The sequence below is a fragment of the Ursus arctos genome, unplaced genomic scaffold (genome assembly GCF_023065955.2).
Source record: "Ursus arctos isolate Adak ecotype North America unplaced genomic scaffold, UrsArc2.0 scaffold_26, whole genome shotgun sequence".
Lineage (NCBI taxonomy): Eukaryota > Metazoa > Chordata > Mammalia > Carnivora > Ursidae > Ursus > Ursus arctos.
The window spans coordinates 9,138,325-9,162,687 of NW_026622941.1; the positions used below are offsets into that span (position 1 = coordinate 9,138,325).

The window sequence follows — 24,363 nt, forward strand, 5'->3', positions numbered from 1 at the left end:
TCCCTTCTCGCCTCCCCTTTGGAGGAATGTTAGTATTGTGTATCATGAGGTTCGGGGTAAGTACTCAGCACACCTCACCTTAATGGCATTGTTGAGCAGTGACCCAGAGCTCCAGAAACAGCCGTTGTCCTTCTGCCTTTGGGAGAGCCAGGCGAGGGCTTGGCTGATGTGTGCTTCATCGATAAAGATGTAGGTTTGAGCCTGGGAAAAGGTCTTCAGTACAAAGGCTGTGAGCCTGAAGGGGGAGGAAGAGTGGGGTGCTGTTTTCCACGCAGCACCCTAATACTCTGTTTCGCACACATAGACTCCCTCTCCCCCCAGTGCACCCTCATGAGAGTCCGTGAGCTATTAATAAGAGTTTGGGGACTTTTTCTGTTAACCTGGCCGGTTCCGTATTCTTTCTGTTTGGCTACGACATGCTGTTAAATGCATTGCCCACCGTCCCTGCTTCCTAAAGCATTTCTGTGTCACTTTAGAGAGTCAGGTGTCTCCTAGTGTTCTCGGGTGGTTATGATAGTTGCTGTCACATTCTGGGCTTTCTGTATTTATTTCTTTTTCACAGATTTCTTAACCTTCTCTTCTGCAGCTAATACTCTAATGAACTAACTACGTTGAACGTCTTGCTTCAGCAAATATTTTCCTCCACATCATCCAAACCCTCTACCACTTTCTGGGTCATTGATTTCCGTGTGTTTTCCTGTGTGGTCGGACTTATTCAAGACGGATAGATACGGGGCGCCTGGGTGGCACAGCGGTTAAGCCTCTGCCTTCGGCTCAGGGCGTGATCCCGGCGTGATGGGATCGAGCCCCACATCAGGCTCCTCCACTATGAGCCTGCTTCTTCCTCTCCCACTCCCCTGCTCTGTTCCCTCTCTCGCTGGCTGTCTCTGTCTCTGTCGAATAAATAAATAAAATCTTTAAAAAAAAAAAAGACAGATAGATACATAGAGAAATAGATGAGTAGATGGACAGATAGGTAGGTAGATGGGATGGATGGATGGATGGACAGACGGATGGTTGGAGAGACGGAAGACAGACAGATGGACAGATGGATGGATAAACACACACACACACACAAACACACACACACACACACACACGGTTATCAAGTACAAGGTAGTAAAGTACACTCAGTTTTTCTAGCCCGTTTCTAGCGCTCTCAGTGCTGAGCAAAACTTAAGAGGGAAAATCACAAACTTACAAAGGTCCCTTAGTAACGTGAGAAAGAAAAGATGCTTGGTGTATCAGATATAAAAAGAATCAACTTCTCAGTTCTGCTACTTATTAGTTGTTTATACCAGATATATCCATTTATCCATGCTGAATGTCATTTCCTCCTTTATAAAATGAAGTGAATAGCTCTCACTTGACAGGATTGTTTTAAGAATTAAATAGGCTAATGTATGTACATGCTATGAACTCATAGTTGAAACTCAGAATAGATTTTCTTTTCTTACCAAGTGTTACCTTGGTTCCTGCCATATTGTTCCCCAAAGGTGCTATAGGAACCATCTTGGTGTTTGTAGTTGAGCTGTCGCTGGTAACCTGGAATGAAAGGTTCAACTAGTTTGAGAAGTGTTCTAGAAAGGCAGGCCACCCATAGGTGCAGGCTGATGGATCCAGAAGCCACAGACATTGTATGGTGTCCTATGCATAGGAACTGACATAGAATATTATGGATATATCACAACACAACATCCTATTAAATGTTGGGAAAATTGTCATCTCCACAAAAATCACCATCATTAGCTTAATATCTGGGAATATAATTCAAGTTTAATCTGGAAAAGTCTCATTAGAGTAACAAAGTAAACTTTTCTTTGTCTCACCACTGATAAGATAGCCAAGGGCCTTGGACTTGATCTCCAGAGTCAACTGTTGGGTTTCATTCAGATAGTTCAAGACATAGATGTTAGGAGCAAGCAGGACCATGTTTTGTTCTCCACAGCCATAGGGCATCTGGAGGAGATCCTGTATATTTTGCATAGCAGAACCTAATATGTCACCTAGGGAAAGTGAAAGATGAGATGTCAGAGTAATTTTAGCTCCTAAGTAGACCAACATTATTAAAGACAAATTATTTTCATATTTAGAGTCATAGACACCATTATTTACGCAAGAGGAAATTTATATTTAGAGAGTGAGACTTTCAGAATCCTAACAGAAATAGATGCTATCAATAAGTTGAGATTTAGAACACAAATATTGGGGTGCCTGGGTGGCTCAGTCAGTTGAGCATCTGACTCTTGGCTTCAGCTCAGGTCATGATCTCAGGGTTGTGAGACTGAGCCCTGTGTCAGGTTCCGTGCCCAGTGGGAATTCTGCTGGAAGATTCTCTCCCTCTGTCCCTCTCCCTACTAACTCTCTCTCTCTCTGTTTCAAATAAATAAATAAATAAATCTTTAAAAAACCCCAAATATATAGGTATATGTATATAGATACAGATGTATGATGGCTGCCCTTTTGTCCTGAGTTTCCCAGGTGCAAGATGACTCACCCAAAACTGAGAAAGAAGCTCTGGCAGATTCTTTGACCACATTTGGTGGGAGCTTCAGGGATAACTGCTCAGATACTTCAGTACCTTTAGAAACAGACAACCATATCAAAGTATGACATCTCTTATAGCGATACGGTGTAGTGGTTAAGAGAGGGGCTTCAGAGCCGCACTGCCTGGGGATGGCACCAGCCCTGCCACTTACTGGCTCTGTACCCTGGACACATTATTTAAACTCCTCATACTCTAACTTGCTCATGGGATGATTCCATGGAAGAATGCATGTAAAACACGTACATTAGAATAGCCTCTGCAACATGTGAAATCTCCATACATGTGAGCAGTTATCATTGTTGTTATTATTATATTTAACAGTATTATTATGTCTCCTTCAGGAACCTTGGGTCCGAGGAATAAGGACTTTGGCTTATGAGGAGATTACCTTTAACTGTCCAGCTCTTCTTGGCACAGAACGACTTCCAGAGTCCTTTCCCCTCTCACTTTACTATGTTCTGGGTTGCTGTGCATGGTGGCTCTCTCTAAAAGAAGTCTGGGAACTGGTGGGGTGTATAGGTCTTTGATCTGATTGTCTAATTCTCTGATTTTATTGTTCGCTGATTTTATACTTTAAATTGGTCCTTCTCAAAAAACAAGAACAGTGTCATATACGCTACGGATGTAGAACTAATACTAATGTAATTTAAAAGCTGCAGCTCTTTCTTAATGATACGATAAAGCCCTAATGTAAAGTGTTTTTTTTTTTTTGCCATGAAACACTTTTTCAGTACGATGAGTATAAAGTGCCGCACATTTCATCATGAACTATTTTAGAGACTATCACTGTCATTCAATCTTATTATGACTTTGCTATCTTCCTACCCAGACTATGACACACTAAACTACTACGTCCTGATTGGTTCATGAGCAGTCACTGGGCTATGGAGGTAAAGGCTGAATGTGAACTGAACAAGCCCCAGTATTAGTCTTGTCTGCATCCCTAAGCCATGTTTACCCACTCTCTTGGGCTCAGTGTTCTCTTCTCTAAAATGCATATAAAGAAGTACTTATTGCTATGCCAAATTTAAGGGGACATTCTAAAGATAAGGGGAGATAAAATGTATGGACATGCACTGTAACTTGACAGACATATCCCCGTGAGGCATTATTCTCACTATGACTATGAAGATGGACTCTTACCTGAAGTGCAGGTCATAGAGTTGAAAGTCTTTTCTTGCTCAATACCTTCAGGCTCAAGTGGAAAAAAAAAAAAAAGAAAAGGAGAAAAGGGATAAAGGTTTTTCAAAGACAACCGCAGATTCGATGCTTTGAAGGGTGGGGTTTACCCTAAACAATCTTAACATTCTACTTATTAGCAAATTGCTATAAATCCATAAAACTCTGAAGAACCATGGAGACCAGCAGAGGAGAAAATGAGAGGTAATAAGGAAAAAGAATCAAAGGTAAAAAGTGTGAGAAATAAATGAATCTTAGAAGAGATGGAGAGGTCAGGAAAAGGGACTAGCTCTGAATTAATTTGTGAGAAAAAGTATTTACGATAAGCTAACAAGTTTTCCTAAAAAGGTTTACCATAATTATTTTAGGACAGGAAATTCCATTAGTCTTATCAGGTGGATTGTGTGGGTATGGTGTTAATTATTCTTTGTTAGCTCGAGAATATGGCCATACTGTTTCTCACTGTTACTATTGTTAGGGTCTTAGAAAAATATTGAAGTGATGGGTAGGAAGGAGGGCACGTATTGCATGGTGCACTGGGTGTTATACGCGACTAACGAATCATCCAACTTTACATCAAAAACCAGGGATGTACTGTATGGTGACTAACACAATATAATAAAAAACAGTAAAAAAAAAAAAAAAAGAAAAATATTGACGTGCCCAGACCAACTTACTTCCACCAACAGGGTTTTGATGACTGTGTCTTTTCTCCCAATCTCAGGGACCTCAGCAACCTCATTTCCACACACCTCTGGGGACTGCATTGCCTCTGCACTCACTGAGAAGTTCACATTCCCTAAAACAAAGAATGTAGAAAAAAAGTGAGCATCCATCTTGATAGAAGTCCAAGCCATTCTTAACAGCTGAAAATGACTTTGTGCTCTGTAATCACCTTGAAGGGCTGCACTTTAACCTGACAACTGGCTGGAATAGGAAATAAAGCTGAAAAAAACCTCAAGGTTAATGGACACTGAGTGATCAGTGCCCAAGTACAGTGACTGTGGGGCCCAGGAGCAGTGGGAGTATTGCGAGGAGACCATTGTGGGTAGAAATCGAGGGAAGAAAAAAAACTAACCTAATGGAATTATATTTGTGGGAAACAAAAAAGTGAATGTGATGTCAGTAGTGTTCAGATATCCACCACCCTTGTCGATTAGAGAACCTTTTGGGGGAACGTCACTCACCCAGAGTTTTAGGAGTTATCGTCCAAGACAGGGTTTGCCGCTCATTTGCACAGATGCAATAGGATTCTTTTCCTTTCTCGTTTTGGGATTGTAGGAAGGCTGGAGAAGCTTCCAGTTCCACACTGACCTATCATTTGCAAGGGAGGCAGAGGGAGAGACATTATCAGAATACGGAGAGACAATGAATGCGCAGAATTGGGCCCACATAGGAGATGCTGCACTAAATTGGGATTTGGGAAAAAAATGATGTCATGTAAGCTCATGCATGCTTTGAGAAGTATGAGACTGTCAGTTGTACAAATCAAGGTTGACTACTTACTAGGAGGATCTGGCCTTTGCATTAGGGTAAATTGGAGAAATCTGCAGATGTGGCAGCAGTGGGTAGGAGGGAAAAGCAGCAATGGTATAATGCCCTTGGGAGCACTACCTGCTGGTTTCTACTTGTTGGTTCCCACCTCTCATGCAGATTTTCTTCCTTTCTTCTTTCTTACCTTTTCCCACTTCCTGCAGCATTTATCACGTGTCTACTACGTACAAGGCTTGGCAAATTATGAAGAGTATGTAAGAAGTTCCTGACCTCGAAGATATGGTGTTATGAAGGGGATAATCTATATACAAAATTGTGACAAAATTTACAAAGAAATATGTGGGAATTTAGAGATGGGAGACCTTGAAGAATGACACTCATGGAATTAAGAAAACTGAGTTTTGTGTCAGCATCGAGAATTTTCCTGGCAAAAAGTCTATCCCATGGTAGAGGATGCTGTAAGGTTCAGGAAATTTTCTGAAAATGCATGGGATTTGGATACCCACGATTTCAGTACCTGTAGCTCAAACCTCATTGTGTTATCTTTCTGATCATGTCCTGCCTTGCTTAACACAAACAGTGCTTGTGCATAATTCCCAGAATTAGCCACAGTCTTGGGAACAGAATCAGGAGCTGAGGGACTGAAGAAGTCTTTGATTCTATCCACCCTTTCAATCCACCCTCATTTTCCTTACCCGGATGCATTTGGGAAGGTAGTTGAGGACGGTGGCCTTGAGTGTGAAGGCCTCTCCGCGGATCACAGAGTAGGGCATTATGAGCTCCACAAAGAAGGGCTGGAAGACTCGGAGGGAGGTAGGAAGAGAGAGACCAAGTCCAGTATCATTGGACAGGCAGAGGGCTCCTGCCTTCCACTCTGTGATGGTATCAGGGACTGTTACCCCCACTTCGGCCACGCCTGATGAGCTGGGGAAGATAGAGATGTGAAGAACAGAAAGTGAGCAGGTGAAACACCTCTTCTCAAGTGAGAATCAATATGTGCACATGTGCACACTAGGTTACGTATTGGGAAGCTGAGTTGGGAAAGCAAAAGGTACTAAATGCTGCCTCTTTCCCTTATCAACATGTCTGTACCTTAAAGAAAAATATTTCAATATTTCAGTTTGGCCCTTAAACTCCCCTCACTGTTGTATGATCTCATAAACCAGCATACTTAAGAATCATGATCCAACAAGCAGCCCATTACATTTACATAGCTTGATGTGTTTATGTGGATGTTCTAATCTTGTTTATGGACGGTTCCCCCAATGGCCTTAGGCAATCTAGCATTTGAATACTTTGAGTACCCATATCTGCTTTGTGGCAGAATAATTCTATTAGAATTGCTCATCTCTGAGACAATTTTACTAATGAACCTAAATAATAAAAGCATTTTCGTAGGCCATCCTGAAAGAATGAGAGGTTAAGACGATTATTTAGAACTTCTCAGAAAGATTATCTTAGAGCTGAAAATGCTGGAGGATCCATATTCCCTCACGTGACCACAGCAAATGGAGGAGAATGAAGGTACTTACTCCACCACCACCAAATCCCAGATCCAGGTCTCAGGGAAGTAAGTCCGTACTGTTTCAGAGACTGGCTCCGGACTTTGCATATTATTTGCAGACATGAGATTATATGAGTGAAATTGAGGAATATATTGACTTGCTCCACTACCTGCTATTAAAATAAGGGAAAATTACAATCTAGTTAAAGAAAAAACATCCATTCATTTCCTGGTGCAAGTGTGAGACTTAGAAGAACAAATTTTCAGTATTCCTGCTCAGATTGTCCCCTAAGAGTTGTAGAAATTTGGAAATAACTTGTTGAGCCCTTATTCTTTGAGCAGACAGGAGTCCTCGTTAAAGGTAAAAATTCCATGTATCCTAGAGATAGCATAATTCTACGCGGAGTGGAGGCTTGTAGGACAAGATAACTTGGAGACGCATTTATGGTTTGTGGGAGAAATAGTGAGTTCTCAAGGTCACAGAATATCGTCTCTTCCACAAGAAGGATTGAGCAGAAAATGCCAAACTCTCTTTAGGCAACATGTGTTCAATTGTTTGAATTACCAATGGGGTGAGAGAATTTAATAATATCAACTCTTTGCACTACATTGAAGCTTGTAAGCTCATTGTTCTCTTGATAACAAGGCTAGAGCATTAGATTTTATTCTCTTTATTTCTTGGGAAGGAGAAATGAAAAATTGAAGATGCCAAAGAGAGACATTTCCATTTGGTATAGCTCTATGATGGAGACAGAAGTTATTTACAAAAGTGAGGGGGTAGAGAACTAAACATGAAGACTTTGTGGTTCTATTTTGTGCCTGAAGTCATGCTTAATTGAATTTGAGTGAGGTTCTCCATCCACGTACCCCATCTGATATTTCGGAATTGCCTTGTGAAAGAATATTTATAAGGAAAAACATTGTCAGATATTTCCACTCAGTATCTCTCTCAACTAAAAAGGAAAAGGAATTTCTTTAAATAAATATCATACAACTTCTTTCCCTCATGTCCTTCCAAGTGGTAGCCATCTCTATTTCTGCCTTTGGTTTCTCACTGCTGTTGCTCTACTGTCTCTGTCTTTACTTTTATGTTGAATATGTGAATGGATTATTAGTATTCAAGTTTATCTAAATGGATGATGCATCTAAATAAACTATTTTCTTTTTCCTGCTCCAGACATCAAAGACCCTTCAACCTCTCCAGCTAATATAGTTAATGAACAATGGCTTAATGTGTTATTTTAACTCCATTTATTGGATGATGGCTGTATCTTATAGTCTCATTCTCAAGGTCAACTTAACTCTCTACTGATCCTTTCACTGTGTTTACATTAAAATTCTATTCTTCATTATGTCACAACTCATAAACTCTACTGAAATGCCTTTAGATTAATTTCTCAAGACAATATTATTATTATTATCTTGCTTTTTTCCCCCCATCTGACTTCATCAAAATGTGTTGATCCCTGGACACACCCACTTATATTTTGTTTCACTGCTGATCACAAAATAGTTTCTCCTGGACATTCTGTTCATGGCTGTTAAAGGGCCACTCAATCTAGCTTTGTAATACTTGTATTCATTTTTGACCTTTGCTACTTTCAAGCAAAAAAGTATAAAAACTCAAAACTTAATTTTCTTCTAAATGTAATATTTAGGTGATTCTTATAAGAAACATATTAGATCACTTTACCCACCCCTTCTGATAATCTTTCCATCTCATGCAGAGTAAAAAGTCAAATTCTTACAATGACCTACAAGGCCTTACACAATTTCACCTCAATTATTCCACTGATCTCACTCTCCCTTGATTCACTCTGTTCCAACCACAATGGTTTCCTTACTTTTTTTTTTAATAAAGATTTTATCTATTTGACAGAGATAGAGACAGCCAGCAAGAGAGGGAACACAAGCAGGGGGAGTGGGAGAGGAAGAAGCAGGCTCATAGCGGAGGAGCCTGATGTGGGGCTCGATCCCATAACGCCGGGATCACGCCCTGAGCCGAAGGCAGAGGCTTAACCGCTTGTGCCACCCAGGCACCCCGTGGTTTCCTTACTTTTAGAATGTTCCAGACAAGCTCTCACCTTAGAGCCTTTGAGAGACAGAATAGTGTAGAGGTTAAAAAACATGGATCTGGAGTCAAGCATCCAGATTTGAATCCATCCCCATTCCATATCTTACTGGCTGTGGCATCTTAATGGCTTGAGTTACTCAGCCTTTCCAGGTTCAGCTTTTCCATTTGAAAAGTGGTGATAACCATAAAAAAGAAATGGACCAACTTATTTCACTTAGCACTATACTCTCTAGCGCCACCCATGTTGTTGCAAATGGCAAGATTTCATTTTTTAAAGGATGAATAATATTCCTAAGGCAGTCAGAGAAAGACAAATACCATACGATTTCACTTATATGTGGAATTTAAGAAACAAAACAAACAAGCAAAGGGAAATAAATAAGACAGAGACAGACAAACCAAGAAACAGACTCAACTATAGAGAGCAAACTGATGGCTACCAGAAGGGAGGTGGTTGGGGAGATGGGTGAAATATGTGACAGGGAGTAAGGAAGGCGCTTGTTGTGATGAGCACCGGATGATATATGGAAGTGATGAAATCACTAAATTCTACACCTGAAACTAATATAACACTGTATGTTAACTAACTGGAATTAAAATAAAAACTTCAAAGAAAGAAATGGAAGTTATAAGGTCATGGAAATTTTAGTTAATGCTGTGGTGATAATCATTTTGCAAAATGTAAATGCATCAAGGGGGTTTTAGGTAGCTCAGTGGTTAAGTGTCTGACTCTTGAGGCCATGATCCCCAGGGTCATGAGATTGAGCCCTGCATGGGGCTCTGCGCTCAGTGGGAAGTCCGCTTGAGATTCTCTCTCTCCTTCTTCCCATCCCTCTAAAAAATAAGAGCATATGATAAGCACACTGTACACTTCAAACTTACGTATACTATTATATGTCAGTTACATCTCAATGAAGCCATCTATCTTCTATCTCCCTCTCATCAGTCTTTCAAAACAGAGCAAGCATTCCACAGATATTTTCTATTATTGGTGATGCTTTCTATGACCGAAATACTCTTCTTCCAGATAGTCTCTTATTTTGTTCTCTTCCTTCAAGTCTTTGCTCAAATTTCACTCTTTTGGTAGGATATTCACTGACAAACTTATTGAAACTCATTTAGTCTCAATATCCCGTTCTCTTTTAATTTTTCCCATAGCCTTTATCATGTTTTAATAGACTATATAATATACTTGCTTATTTTATTTACATTCTTTCTGTGTCCATTAGGACATAGCCTTCAGAAAGGTGAAGATTTTTGTTCTCAATATTGGTCGTAAGTCCAGAAAGTCGGTCAGTAAGTGTTCAGTGAATAGTCATGGAACACATGCATGAATAATAACTCCAATTTTTATGACTTCTTAATTTTTACAGTTTCAGGCCCTAATCATTTCTATCATTGTCTAATAAGATTTTAACCTCTTTTTTAGATGAACCATTTTCTCTCTGTCTGTCTGTCTCTCTCTGTCATGCTAGGGACATTATTAAAGTTTTATTTTCCATGTATACTATTCTATGTCATCAAACCCTTCGAGATGGCATGATGGCTTCCCAAACAGACATGGGAATGGGTTTTTTGTTCTTCAAATTATTTTCAAGAACTTTTACCAAGTATTCTAGTTTTTGTAGCTCTTTCACCGCGTCATCTACGTGGTTCATTTATATCTGCCCATTTATCATTCATTATATCTGCCCATTTCAATTTTCAGCTATTTATATCTATACATTTTATACGTTTCTTTTTTTTTTTGAGTTATATCATATGCCTATAATTCTATCCTTATCACATTCCAGAAAATTTCCTTTTCCCTTAAACTTTCATGGTTTGAACTCAAACTTCTTCCTTTGTAACTTTCATGATTATTTTCCTTTGCCTTATTCTCCATCATTTATATAACATTTAGTTACCTGACAAAAATCATATTTACCATCACTAAGAAACTGTTTGGAATTTATTTGTCTTATTATTGAGAAAAATAGTCTAGAGTCTTTTAAAAGTAAGCTGATAGGATTGTTTTCTTCATGATAGGGCTGGTTTATAGATGTATAATTAACCTTACATGTAGGCTCAATGTCTCAGAACATAGGGAACAATTTTTAAGCAGTTGAAATCCTTAATTTGTTTTGGTACATTATATTTTGTTATTTTATTGGACATTTTGAAAGGGCTTGAAGAGGCTTTAGGTAAATTCCTTCAATTTATTGATGAAGGATTTGATGCATAGAGGAGGCATCACATGCCCACTTGACACATAAACACTTTGATTCATAACCAAAACTCAAAAGATGTTAATCTTCAAAAACAGTAGACATCAAGAATATCTTGGAAAGGGGCGCCTGGGTGGCTCAGTCGTTAAGTGTCTGCCTTTGGCTCAGGGCGTGATCCCGGAATTCTGGGATCAAGTTCCACATCAGGCTCCTCTGCTGGGAGCCTGCTTCTTCCTCTCCCACTCCCCCTGCTTGTGTTCCCTCTCTCGCTGGCTGTCTCTCTCTCTGTCAAATAAATAAATAAAATCTTAAAAAAAAAAAGAATATCTTGGAAAAATGAATAGTCAGAATCATGAGAGAAAAGGAGGAAAAGGTATTGGTTAATGGCTGCAAGTATAAATAGACCTGGGGATTGGGACATATGTTTGAATGGGAAATTGAGGGGTGTAGAAAGACGCTGCTTCATTTGATGTTTTATTTTCGTTGTTTTTTTTTTTTTTTTTTGGCCTTGGATTAGGAGATATTTCTGCCATCTTCACACTGTTTCTTTTCACCAGTGAGGCCTTTTCTCCTTTTTTTTTTTTAGATTTTATTTATTTATTTGAGAGAGATAGAGAGTATGAGCAAGAGAAGGGGCAGAGAGAGAGAAGAAGCAGACTCCCCTGCTGAGCAGGGAGCCCTATGTGGGGCTCAATCCCAGGACCCTGGGATCATGATCTGAGCCGAAGGCAGATGCTTAACTGACTGAGCCACCCAGGCACCCTTTTCTTCTCCTTTCTGTTCTTTAAGATACAGCATCCCCATGAATATTTCTTAATTCTATAATTAAAATTATTCTCTCCTTACATTGTAAACTTTTTTCCTTTCTTATCTTACAGTAGAATCTTATGTTTCATCTGATTTTGTGCCCTAAAGTATCCAACTCAAATTTAGAACACCCTTGTCAGTTCTGGCTATGCCATTTACCAGCTAAATGATCTCAGCAAGAAACATCTTATCTGAGTCTTGGTTTCTCTATGTATAAAATGGTTACACTATGTATCTCATTTTACCTTTTTTTTTTTTTTTGCAAAGTAATATTGTTGGATGTAATACAAATTTGAAAGCAATTTGTTATTTTACCTGCGATCAACGGTTGCCCTTCTCTTCCTACAGGTGGGTGGATCATTGAACATGACTGTGGTTTTCGGATCTTAGAGTTGGTGAACACCTTTAATCCCATACCCTTTAAAAATGGCGACTCGATAGGTATGTAAACTTGATTAGGATATATGAAATATATTTTCCTTAGAAATGTCCCTATGTAACCCCAATAATCTTAATGTTATATTAATTTTGTGGAGATACACAAACTCGATAAATATAAATAGAGTGGCAAAATTGTAAACTTTATGGCTTATTAAGATTTTATTACTTATGGCCTTTTACAAATAAACTAAATATAACAAAAATATTTCAATGAAATGGCAGAGAGTAGGTCTAGCTCTGGCTCTGACGTATCAAATGTTGGGCTAAACAATTTCTAAACTACATATATAGTTTTACTAACATTAAAACATTCATCAGCTGGTACAATAAAAATTAATAAGGACTTTACCTTTAGGAAGCTATACATATCGTCTTCATCATAACTTGGTAAGGGAATATAGATGGCTCCTTTATGAATGACATAAGGATGGCTGCAACTTGCTTCTTCTTCTTCCTGCTGGTCCAGATTTTCAGGGAAATCTGTAAGATCCTTCATAGTTAGCAGACTATATACCTGTAACAATGGAGAGATTAAAGATAGAGCTCTTACCTGTTTTTCTTTTGAAATATCCAAGGAACTGAGAGAAATATGATAATCATCATCAATCCTTTTTTTTTTTAAGATTTATTTATGTGAGAGAGAGAGTGAGTGAAGGAGCAGGAGAGGCAGAGGGAGAGGGAGAGAGAATCCCAAGCCAACTCCATGTTAAGTGCAGAGCCCAAAATGGGGCTGGATCTCACCACCCTGAGATCATGCCTGAACAAAACCAAGAGTTGGAGCTTAATTGACTGTGCTACCCAGGCGCCCCCATTTCCAATCCTTTCTTGAGTACCTTCAAGTAGTTGACACCTCAGAGAGAAGTTAAAATTATTGTTTGTTTATTTTTAACAGTGTTTTTTTCGTTCTCATGATATGAAACCTATCTGGGAAAATGTTTCCAAGGAATAATAAAACTGAAATTACCAAGGATTAATGAAAATTTCACTCTAGAGGTAAAACTAGACCAAATATAGGAAGGAGATCTAAATTATCTCTGTGTTTGATGAATACTTAATACCCTGACAAATTTAGGTAGGATTGTTGCAATCTACTAACCTTCTTTTTCTATATGGCTTTGTTCTTGGATAGAACCACATAGGTACATAAATGGATACATATCATCTATATTCAATAGAACAATGTCTACACAATTGCAAACACAGGCCACTTTTTTTTTTTTGAACAAGGATGACTTAAATGAAAGAACCAGTAATCCATAGAGTGGAACCAAGAAGCCTGGTTTATTTCCTAAGCTGGAGTAAGACAAATCCTAATCAAAGGACTTCAAACCTTTGGCTGGATCTCAGAATTGCCATGGACCAATAACTCCCATGTGCCTTTGTTTCCCCTTTTGAATAGGAGTGTCAGTATGCTAGTTCCACCATTGCATGCTGGATGTGTGGAGGTAAATAACTTCAGTGCACTTTAGTTCAAGGTCCTTGTATTGAGAGGAATTGTACTTGAAGGACTACACCCAGAAACACCATCTGCACCTGGACCTATTTTAATGATGAAGTTCAACCTTTGAGCTGTTGCTATTGGGGAATGAGACTTCTAGGAGTTTGAGAGGAAAGTGAGTGTATTTTACCTGTGGGAGGGTCATAAATCATGGGGAGTCGGAGGGCAGACTGTGAAGACAGCCTCCAAAATTGCCCCCAGGAATCTTTACTTTCTGGTATTCATGCTCATGTGTAGTTCCTCCCATAATGAACAGGGCTGACATCTATAACTAATAAGATTTTGTGGAAGTGATAGCGTCTAAATTCCAAGGCCAGATCATAAAATATATTGCGCTTTAGCTTCTCTCTCGGATCACTTTCTCTGGAGGAAATCGCTTGTTGTGGGGACGCCCAGGCAGCCCTATGGAGGAGTCAGTGTGATGAGGAATTAAGGCCTCCTGACAACAACTATATGAGTAGACTTCCAACCTCAGTCAAGCCTTCAGATGACTGAAGCCCTAGCTGGCATGTTCACATGTGGACTGACGTGAGAGATCACAAGCTAGAAGCACCCAGATAAGTCACTTGGGGATTCCTAATCCATAGAAAGTGCATACGATAGGAACAGTTTATTGTTTTAAACCACTAAGTTTGGGGAAGACTGTTATGCAGCAGTAGATAACTAACCACAAACACACTTCAAACTTCTTTCTCTATTTACTTTGTTCTTGAGCAGGAGAGCAAAATGGTCACATAAATGAGCATGCATCATCTATACTGGGTGAATGAATATTTTCCAGTTTATTGTCAAAGCAAGTGACTTAAAGATTTTTACAACTTTAAGAACCCAAATCTCCAGTTATGTTCATAATCCTTTCTTACCTCTATTATGTTCAAAGCTGTGTAATGCACCTGAAGCAACTATTAAATTTATATAATGACACAAAATAGGGTAGACATTAAATTTTGAAAAGTAGACTGAATTCCTTCAACACAGGCTGAAATATAGTTTAGAATAGGCTACCATAAATACAGAGTGTACACACACACACACACACACACGCCATTCCTTTGGGTGCCTGGGTGGCTCAGTTGGTTAAGTGTCCGACTCTTGATTTCAGCTCAGGTCATGATCTCAGGGTCGTGAGATCAAGCCCTGTATGGGGCTCTGTGCTCAGTGTGAAGTCTACTTGAAATTCTCCACCTCTGTTCCTCCCCTTGCTCTTTGTCTCTCTCTCTCTCTCTCAAATATATAAATAAATCTTTAAAAAAAGGTAAGCTACTCCTCCAAAGAAAACCCCCAGGGAGAAATTTCCCTACTTTTCAGGTTAACTTCCAGAGAACCCTAGTCAGAGAAATATTTTTATGTAATAATTATTATGCTACAAAGAGATATTTTGACCTGTCAATAAAAGACAAGGTTGAGAAAAACTTTGATTATACCCTCCATTGTGAAGAATGTTAATTTTGGTGATTAGAAACAGGATAGTGATTCTTGATATATTTATCTTACAGTTTTAAAATTCAATACATATGGGGCGCCTGGGTGGTGTGGCTGGTTAAGCATCCTTCTCTTGGTTTCATCTCAGGTCATGATCTCAAGATTGTGAGATAGAGCCCCATGTCAGGCTCTATGCTCAGCAGGGATTCTGCTTGAGATTCTCTCTCTCCTTCTCCCTCTGCCCCTCCTGGTTGTGTGCGAGCATGCTCTCTCTCTCTTTCTTTCTCTCAAAATAAATAAACAACTCTTTAAAGAACATATAATACATATAAATGAATTTTCAGAAGCAGAAACTAGAACAAAACCAGAAGGAACTTCAATATCACTGATGCATCTTCCAATATTGATAAGTAATAATAACTCCCAAACAGGCAAGTTAATTAGTTGATCTGCTTAAACACTGATGCATAAGGCAATGAGAGCTATAAAATTTGCCAGTGATAACTTTTTGACAATGACCAAGTTCTAATAACGTATCAGTTTTCTTGCATCGTACTGAACAATTTCAAAATATGAGTAATCTAGTTTTAAATAGGTTAGAAAAGTTGTTCTGGAGTTTTCCTTCCTTCCAATAGCTTTCTCTTCAAAAACCCCATGTTTGAAAGTACTTTCTCCTAATGCTAATTGTTAACCAATTTTTCACCTTTTATTTTTCTGAGCCACATGTAATCTCTTATAGTCCCTCTAAAATGACAGCTTTCTCGGGACAAGGACTATGGTTGCTTACCACTATTTTCCCCAGCCCCTAGAACAGACCTGGCACATAGTGTGCCTGCAAGATGATGATGATGATGAGGAGGTTGACGACGATGATGAAGAAAATAAAGATCAACGTGATATACCAAATATTACCGCTATGAATTAATATAATTCTAGAAAAAAAAAGGACTTAAAATTTTAGTTTGTCCATGACTCATCATTGCTGACAAAGGTGTTGTAGGTCGTTTTTTTTAAGTTGAAAATAATTGGTGAATCACTTTCAGTTTCATAGACCCCAAGAACTCTAGAAATGGAAATAGATCTACTGGAAGGTACATGACTTATGCTTGTAAATATCAATTTTTATAAAAAGCTTACTTACTCCATTGACCAAAAATGATTTTTTTAGGTATGATCCATATTATCTAATACTTTGGGAACTTATTAATTCTTTTTTCTTTACTTTTTTTTATTTTAATGTTTTTTTATTATATTATGTTAGTCACCATACAGTACATCCCCGGCTTTCGATGCAAGGCTCGATGATTCATTAGTTGTGTACAACACTCAGTGCACCATGCAATACGTGCCCTCCTCACTACCCATCACCGGCCTATCCCATTCCCCCACCCCCCTCCCTTTTTTCTTTACTTTTTAAAGTTTTTATTTATTTATTTGAGAGAGAGTGAGCAAGAGAGAGCACAAACAGGGGGAGGGCCAGAAGGAGAGGGAGAAGCGGTCTCCTTGCTGAGCAAGGAGCCCAATGCAGGGCTCTATCATGGGACCCTGGGATCATGACCTGAGCCGGAGGCAGATGCTTAACAGATTGAGCCACCAGGTGCCCCATTTTTAATTCTTTTTTAAATAAGACCATCGCATAAGCGGTGAATCTTAAAACACATAGCTTTCATTAATATCATTGTAAACCATGAGTAATTGAGATTTAGATTTGATTCTCTAGAGAGAAAGAAGTTATATCCAGGAAGAGATCGAAGCTTGTGGGCAGTGTCAGACGCTCGGCTGTCATTTACTTCTGGTAATCTTGCGTAAATCTCTCAACGTTCCCTTAGTTTCCACATCTTAAAATGTGTCTGCTACTCCCTAAGATCTAGGGAGTATCACATGAGAAAATGCATGTGAGAAAGCTCCAGAAACTATATAAAATTGGACAATGGTGACTGTTTTTATATTGTACTCTCAAGAGGGGCTTCTCCTGCCTCCCGTCGCCTCCCGCCCCTCCAGTGGCCCTGCTGACCCCGAGGCTGCCGGGAGCTCACCGAATCCGTGGACAGCTCAGCGTCGGGCCTTGCGAGCAGCACACTTTGGTCCACCGCACGGAGGGCGCACAGGGACTGAGGAGAAGCTGAAACTCGCAGGTGGGCGTGGGAAGCCGGGAGACTTCATGCTGGGCGGAAGCTCAAGTCCACCTGTCGTAACAGAAGGAAAAGTCAGCCCCACGTCCTCTACCTTTGCAATCCTGCAGTCACCCACATGTCCCGAGTCATCTTTACCTTCGCCTTATAGGACTGCCACATGTCAAGTCAGGAACCTCGTTTCCCATCTGCCTTTTATTGTTGAAAAGATTTAGTCAACAGCTCAGTCTTATTCTAAAGGAAAAACTGATACCTCGGAAGGGATGAATAGCTTGCCTTTACCTCGGATCCATTATAGGGTGAGTCTAGGTATTTATATTTGTCCTTAAGGTTTTTGGAACTTCTGAGTCTAAACATCATACATACCTCATGCAACTGAATTCGTGGAATAGGGCACCATGGACACAAGATTGAATTATGTTTTATGTGGTAGCAACTTGGCATAATTGAGAAAGTTCTGTGCTAGGTGCCTGGAGATTTGGCTCTGCCATTAATTTGTTGGGAACCCTTGGGCAACTCACTTAATTTTCTGGGCCCATTTTCTCTGAGGTAAATGGATGATACCTACAGTACCATTTATTTGTGTTTTTACAGTTTTATGCTGAAGACCGTCACCTTGTTGGGTAGGCAGTTTTCAATCTCAAAGCTCTCTGAATCTCCAAGAACTTCTCCATCCGGTAAAACGGTAAAGATGAACAATCGAGCAATGGGAGCGATGTCCGACTCCACAGGGAAGGATAAGGAAAAACTGCCTTTTACAGGGGCGTGGAGAAAATGAGACAAGATGGTCATGGGTCAGAACACTGTTGCTAGATCCTAACCCAGTTTAGAACTGTGCCTACTCATTCAAAGGCATAGTCTCTTTAATGTCATTCTAATTATTTGGTGAAATTAATAGGCTAATGTGTCCCTTTACAACTTCAATGTAGAATAAATACAAGTTCCTTACACTCAAGTCTATGTCTGATTTTCCGCTTAATTAAAACGGTAACCAGCATACGTCAGAATAGCTCAAAATTATTCTATGTATGTATGTATACACAAAATATTTTATAAAGCCTGCTGGGCTCAGTTAAAAATTAGAGAATAGGGAACTTCTTATATATGTCATATATATAATGACTATCTCATATATCTGTATGATGAATGGAAACAATTTCATTTAGACTGTGATTCTCAATTTAAATACAGAGCCATAATTTGTAAGGTATAATCATAGAGTTCACTTTTTTTTTCAAATACATGTCTTTTCTATTATGGTAAAAACACACATAACATAAAACTTACTATCTTAACCATTTTAAAGTATACAGTTCAGTACTGTTAAGTATATTCACATTGTTGTGAAGCAGCTTTCCAGAACTTTCTCATGTTGCCAATCTGAAACTATGCCCATTTACCAAAAACTCTCCTGTTACCCTCCCCCCACCCTTGGGAACGACCAAGGCAGTGCCATGGCATTCATATTTTTGTCCCATTGGAGGGATCAAGTTTTAACTTAGATCCCAAAAAGGAAATAAGATTTTCTCTAATAGGAGGGTAATTTAAATCCTTGTATTGCTGTGTCTGGAGTGAGCAATAGTAGTTAAGAATAGACTGAAGCATCACAAAAATAGAGACGTTATGGCAGATTTTTTTTTCAGAGAAGATTGGGAGGAAAGTAACCTTTTAGTAATGAAATTTGTGAAGGCTTTGTCATTTAAAAAATGAATTCTGAATTTAAAACAGACTCAGAAATTGTTCTGAAATTAGTAATTTGCACCTTGATGTTAAAACTGCAGAATAGTACAAGAAAAGAACAATCTGAGTAAACAATGAAAAAGGTTAAATTTAGACAAACTGTGAACAGAATTGGTTCTTTTAACTAATAGAGTCAAGGATTTTTGGTACATCTTTATGAAGAAGAAACTGGTAATTAATAACATAATTACAATGTTTGGTTAAAATAGTTTTATTATAAATACTTGTGAATTCATTGATTATATAAAGAAATTTCTTTCAATTATTGGCTGAGTTACTTTCATTACTTTTTTTGTGATGTCTTCATGAAGTAAATAATTAATAAACTCTTCCTTATATTATTATGTAGAGATTCTTCCTTTTCTGAATGATGCACAAATTAAAATATCAGGAAAGAAAAATCAGATAAACATAATGTTTTAAGACACTCATCTATTTCTATAAATGTGTTATATGTTCCATTATTGTAAGAAAATAGAAAAACAGGCAACTAGATGCATTGAAGGGAAATAATGCATGCAGGGGGGTCCATTCTCTATATCAAACTATTCTTATATAAATATTGGGATAAATGATATTCAGAGCTGGCAGCAATCTTTAATGTTTAATTCAAACAATTGTTAATTGTGTTTTTTTTAAAGGTTTTATTTATTCATTTGAGAGAGAGAGAGAGCATGAGCAGAGGGGAGAAACAGAGGGAGAAGCAGAGGGAGAAGCAGACTCCCCACCGAGCTGGAAGCCACAGTGGGGCTCGATCCCAGGACCTGGAGATCATGACCTGAGCCAAAGGCAGACACTTAACCAACTGAGCCACCCAGGTGTCCCACAAGTGTTAATTTTTGAGAGTACTAATTAGTACCTTCTTTTGAATTAAACCTTCTCCAATATTGTTTCAATATGGAAAAACAAAAATATAATTGATGTTTTACTTTTCCTGCTTGATAGAGAAAGGAACTATATAAAAAAAATCACAGGCGCTTGGGTGGCTAACTCAGTTAAGTATCTGCTTTTGGCTCAGGTCATGATTCTAGGGTCCTGGGATCAAGTTCGGAGTAGGGCTCCTTACTCTGCAGGGAGTCTGCTTCTCCCTCTGTCCCTCCTCCCATTCGATCTCTCAATTTCTCTCTCTCTCTCTCAAATTAATAAATAAAATCTTAAAAAAAAAATCACAGCTATGGAACAAATCCCAGCCATTGTTAAGTTCAGCTCTGGGGCGAGGTAGAGTTTGGTGAAATATTTACCTTAATTTCAGTTAATTATAAGAATGCTCATGGGCTCTTCTTCCTGTGATTTAAATTCTGACATGATTTAAATAGGGTAGAAAATAATCCTGGTTTCCTTTCCCCGATTATTCATGAAGTGCCCTCAAATTCACGTGTGAGGGTTCCAGTTTCATGGCTGCAGCACTGTGTGCGCCCTTATTAACTGTTGAAGGCAGAGAGCCTTTCCAGAGGTAAGAAAGCCTAGCCCAGAGTCTGGTATTGGAAAAAAAAACCAGTCCGTCATCTTTATCCTCCCCATTCTCCATGATACTTAACTCTCTTCTCTGCAATACTAAGATTAAAGATGACCAATTCACATTTATTTTAGGGCTAAAAACAGAAGGAAGCTTAGATTTTCAGAAGTTTCTAATTTAAATGTCAAGATAGAAGAAACACACCAAGGTAAAAAAAAGTGTACCTTCGCAGAATGACTGACACATAGGAGGCAATCAAATGTATCCGTTGAATAAAAAAAAATGTTAGAATCATAAGGAGAATCTTTATTTTTTTTTGTGTCCTTATTATAAAGGGATAATGGGAATAACATCCCCATTTGTGAACTGTCACTGACGTGTGAGGCTAGATGTGTTGGGAAGGACATGGCGGGTGGGGAGGATTGAAGGATACTCACCGTCTCCTAGCTCTAGAGACACAGCATGTGTTCCAGATCTGACGATGCTCCCCTTCGCCATGATCTGAAATGAAAAATCAACAAAAAAGCAACCTTTTGGAGCCTAACACACTTCTCAACATCTTACTCCCCACATGACCTGCTTTTGATTCTTGAATCTCTGCTAAAGAGAACAAACGGCATGAAAATTAAAGAATCAGGGGGAACACGGATGAGACAGGAAGATGGTGAGGCAAGTTAATCACTTTTCCTGGGCTGTTAACCACTTTTGTCTACTGATAAACTCCAAATATATTTTGTGTCCTTATTCTTACCAGGTAATAGAAAATGAGTTCCTTTGGTTCCCCAATGGCCTCCCCATTGAATATATAGTACGCCTTGATAATCTGAGTTTGGCCACAGGGCAGGGTACCAGCCACAGGTTCCAGGTGAACATAATTCCCACGTAGGGAGAAAGCATGCTTAGCAACGTGCTGAGCTGTGAGGTGCTCCTCTCGGAGCCATACAGAGTTAAAACACAAGTTAGGTTGTTTGTCGTAGGCCTGATGAAACAGAAAAACAAAGAATCGATATTGTCTTGAAATTCTTCACGTCAGCTTCCCACCAAAATGAAGAGTTAAAATTTTGTGTCTTCCCTTCCAACATACACTCTGCATTGTCTTCATCCCTGTTGACCACCAAAGAAACAAATGACCACCTTCCCGAATTGCAGTGATTAAAGAGAAATAATCTACAAATTAATCTCCTTTGCCCTGATTCTGCTAAATCATTACTGATTTATCTTTTCTTCTGTGGCTCAGGGCCAAAGGAACAATGATGTCCCAATGAGAATGGTAAATAATTGCAGCGAGCAGAAAAGGAAATCTTTAGATAATAGAAGTCCCTTGTAAGTTGGTTTAATTAAAATTATGTTATATATTAATGTAATATTTTATAACTGTAAGGGCTTCAAAATTGTTTATAAAGAATCCCAACAAATTATCATCTATGCTCCTTATCACTATTATGACTTTTGATCTTCAAGGCTTTGTGGTTTCTGGACCTTTAAACCTTGCAAATGTTGTTTAGCAGATAATTCCATTGATTTCCCCTGCAATGGTTGCTCCTTAGCCATTTTATGGGTGCACTTATTTTCTTTTTCTGAGTTTACTAGGTGTATTTTGTGGACCTTTCTATTTGCTCTTATGATAAATTATCTGTTTTTTTTTATTATTGCTCTTAAATATATCATACTAATAATTTACAGCTCTGTTAACTCTATCATTATAGAGTTTCAAATATAGGGACCGTCTACCCATCTTTTCAATCTTAGGGAAGAGCAGGTATCTATTACATAGGAAACATTAAGCATTGCTCCATATTTTAAATTCAATTAACATGTGAACTTTGGGAAATAGAAATAATTTAAATGCTATTTATCTAAGCTGGAATCAATAAATCATTGTCTTTACTTCTTTGAGATTACAAGCATAACATCTTTTTTGTTGTAGAAATCTTTTGATCATCTTCATTAGGCAATATATATCAAGTGTGTGGGGGGGTTCTGCTCACTTTTTAAATTATCTGAATGGACATAGAAAAAAAACAATATAAAACAAATTACATAAATTACTTACCTGTTGAAGAACTGATATGGTTCAGGAACAAATCCTATAAGATTTTTTTTTTTTTTTGCATAATACATACAATTTTAAAGATAATGCTAGTGAAATGATCAGACACTTTGACAGTATCTCTTCTACTGGTTTTGTTGTTTTTAATTAAATTTTTAATCTCTTAAGTTTATCCCTAAGTTGGGCAGCTTCTTATTTCTGTCTCTCAAATATAATATGTGTACTTCTTCACTACTGAATAAATGATTGCTGTATTAAGGTTTCTCTTTGTCCTCAGGTGTTTCTTTTCCTTTCATACTTACCATGACAGAAATTTTGTTAACCAAGATATTAGTAGTATTGATTGAAAACTGAACAAGACCCTGGTCATTGGTAGTTGCATTGTAAAGATAATTTGCTTCATTTGCAGAGATAAAGACAAGTTTATTGGGGATGGGCACATCTTTCCCATCCACCAGAAGCACCTAAAGAAGAAAAGAATTTGATAAGTTATGTGGTTAATATTCAGAGAAGGCAGAACTCATAGGAACAAATTCCTTTGCTGCCATAACGGAAAGAAAAAGCAAAACCAATTCCGGAAAATAACCCTTCTATGTTTACTACAAAATTTATTTTTTTGTCCCATTTTTTACCCTCATGTCTTTTACCTTTTTCTCCTTTTTTTGGATCCTTGGATCTTTTTCATCTCCTGAAACAAACTACATAAGCTTCCCCAGAAAAAGTGTTTCTTTTTGAGAAAAAGTGTAATTTTAAATTTAAAAATAAATTTAAAATTTTTTAAAAATTTAAAAAAAATTAAAATTTAAAATAGAATTTTAATTTTATTATTAATAATAAATAATATAAATTATTGTTATTTATAAAAATAATTAAAAATTTAGAAATAAATTTTAAAATTTTTTAAAATTTAAAAATAAAAAATTGTAATTTTAAATTTAAAAAAGTAATTTTATTTTTTTATTTTTTTTTTTTAAGATTTTATTTATTTATTTAACACAGATAGAGACAGCCAGCGAGAGAGGGAACACAAGCAGGAGGAGTGGGAGAGGAAGAAGCAGGCTCATAGCGGAGGAGGCCGATGTGGGGCTCGATCCCATAACGCCAGGATCACGCCCTGAGCCGAAGGCAGACGCTTAACCGCTGTGCCACCCAGACGCCCCTAAAAAAGTAATTTTAAAAAGGAATTATGGAATGGGTAACTAATTATAAATACTTATAAAAGCGGTAAAATTATTAGTTAAAATTAAAATGTATACCTTAAGTATGAAAATAATTAAATGATAATGGCCATAAAATGTACACTATTATAGTTTCTGTGTCTAAAAATAAGACTACACATATCCAGTCTAGACATATGGGAAGGAAAGGAAAAAAGAGAGAGAGAGGGAAGCAAACCATAAGACAAGTCTTAACAATAGAGCACAAACTGAGAGTTGATGGAGGGTGGTGGGTGGGGAATGGGCTAGATGAGTGATGGGTTTAAGGAGGGCACTTGTTTTTTGTTTTTATTTTTTATTTTATTTTATTTTATTTATTTAATTAATTAATTTATTTATTTTAAATTTTTATTTTTTAATGATTTTTTATTATATTATGTTAGTCACCATACAGTACATCCCCGGTTTCCGATGTAAGGCTCGATGATTCATTAGTTGTGTATAACACCCAGTGCACCATGCAATACGTGCCCTCCTTACTACCCATCACCGGTCTATCCCATTCCCCCACCCCCTCCCCTCTGAGGCCCTCAGTTTGTTTCTCATAGTCCATAGTCTCTCATGTTTCATTCCCCCTTCTGATTACCCCCCCTT

At 38.1% G+C, this 24,363-nt stretch overlaps 1 protein-coding gene across 1 annotated transcript in view; it reads right to left on the reverse strand.

Annotated features, from left to right (window-relative positions):
• LOC113257916 (pregnancy zone protein-like) overlaps positions 1-24,363 on the reverse strand; it is a 47,732-nt gene that overhangs the window by 9,699 nt on the left and 13,670 nt on the right. The window contains 16 exon segments of the mRNA XM_057319026.1: positions 79-235; positions 1,458-1,545; positions 1,830-2,006; positions 2,498-2,581; positions 3,692-3,743; positions 4,405-4,526; positions 4,915-5,041; positions 5,917-6,145; positions 6,754-6,898; positions 12,129-12,231; positions 12,604-12,768; positions 17,211-17,360; positions 17,922-18,058; positions 20,940-21,003; positions 21,254-21,481; positions 22,855-23,016. Coding sequence (XP_057175009.1) covers positions 79-235; positions 1,458-1,545; positions 1,830-2,006; positions 2,498-2,581; positions 3,692-3,743; positions 4,405-4,526; positions 4,915-5,041; positions 5,917-6,145; positions 6,754-6,898; positions 12,129-12,231; positions 12,604-12,768; positions 17,211-17,360; positions 17,922-18,058; positions 20,940-21,003; positions 21,254-21,481; positions 22,855-23,016 — 2,190 coding nt within the window.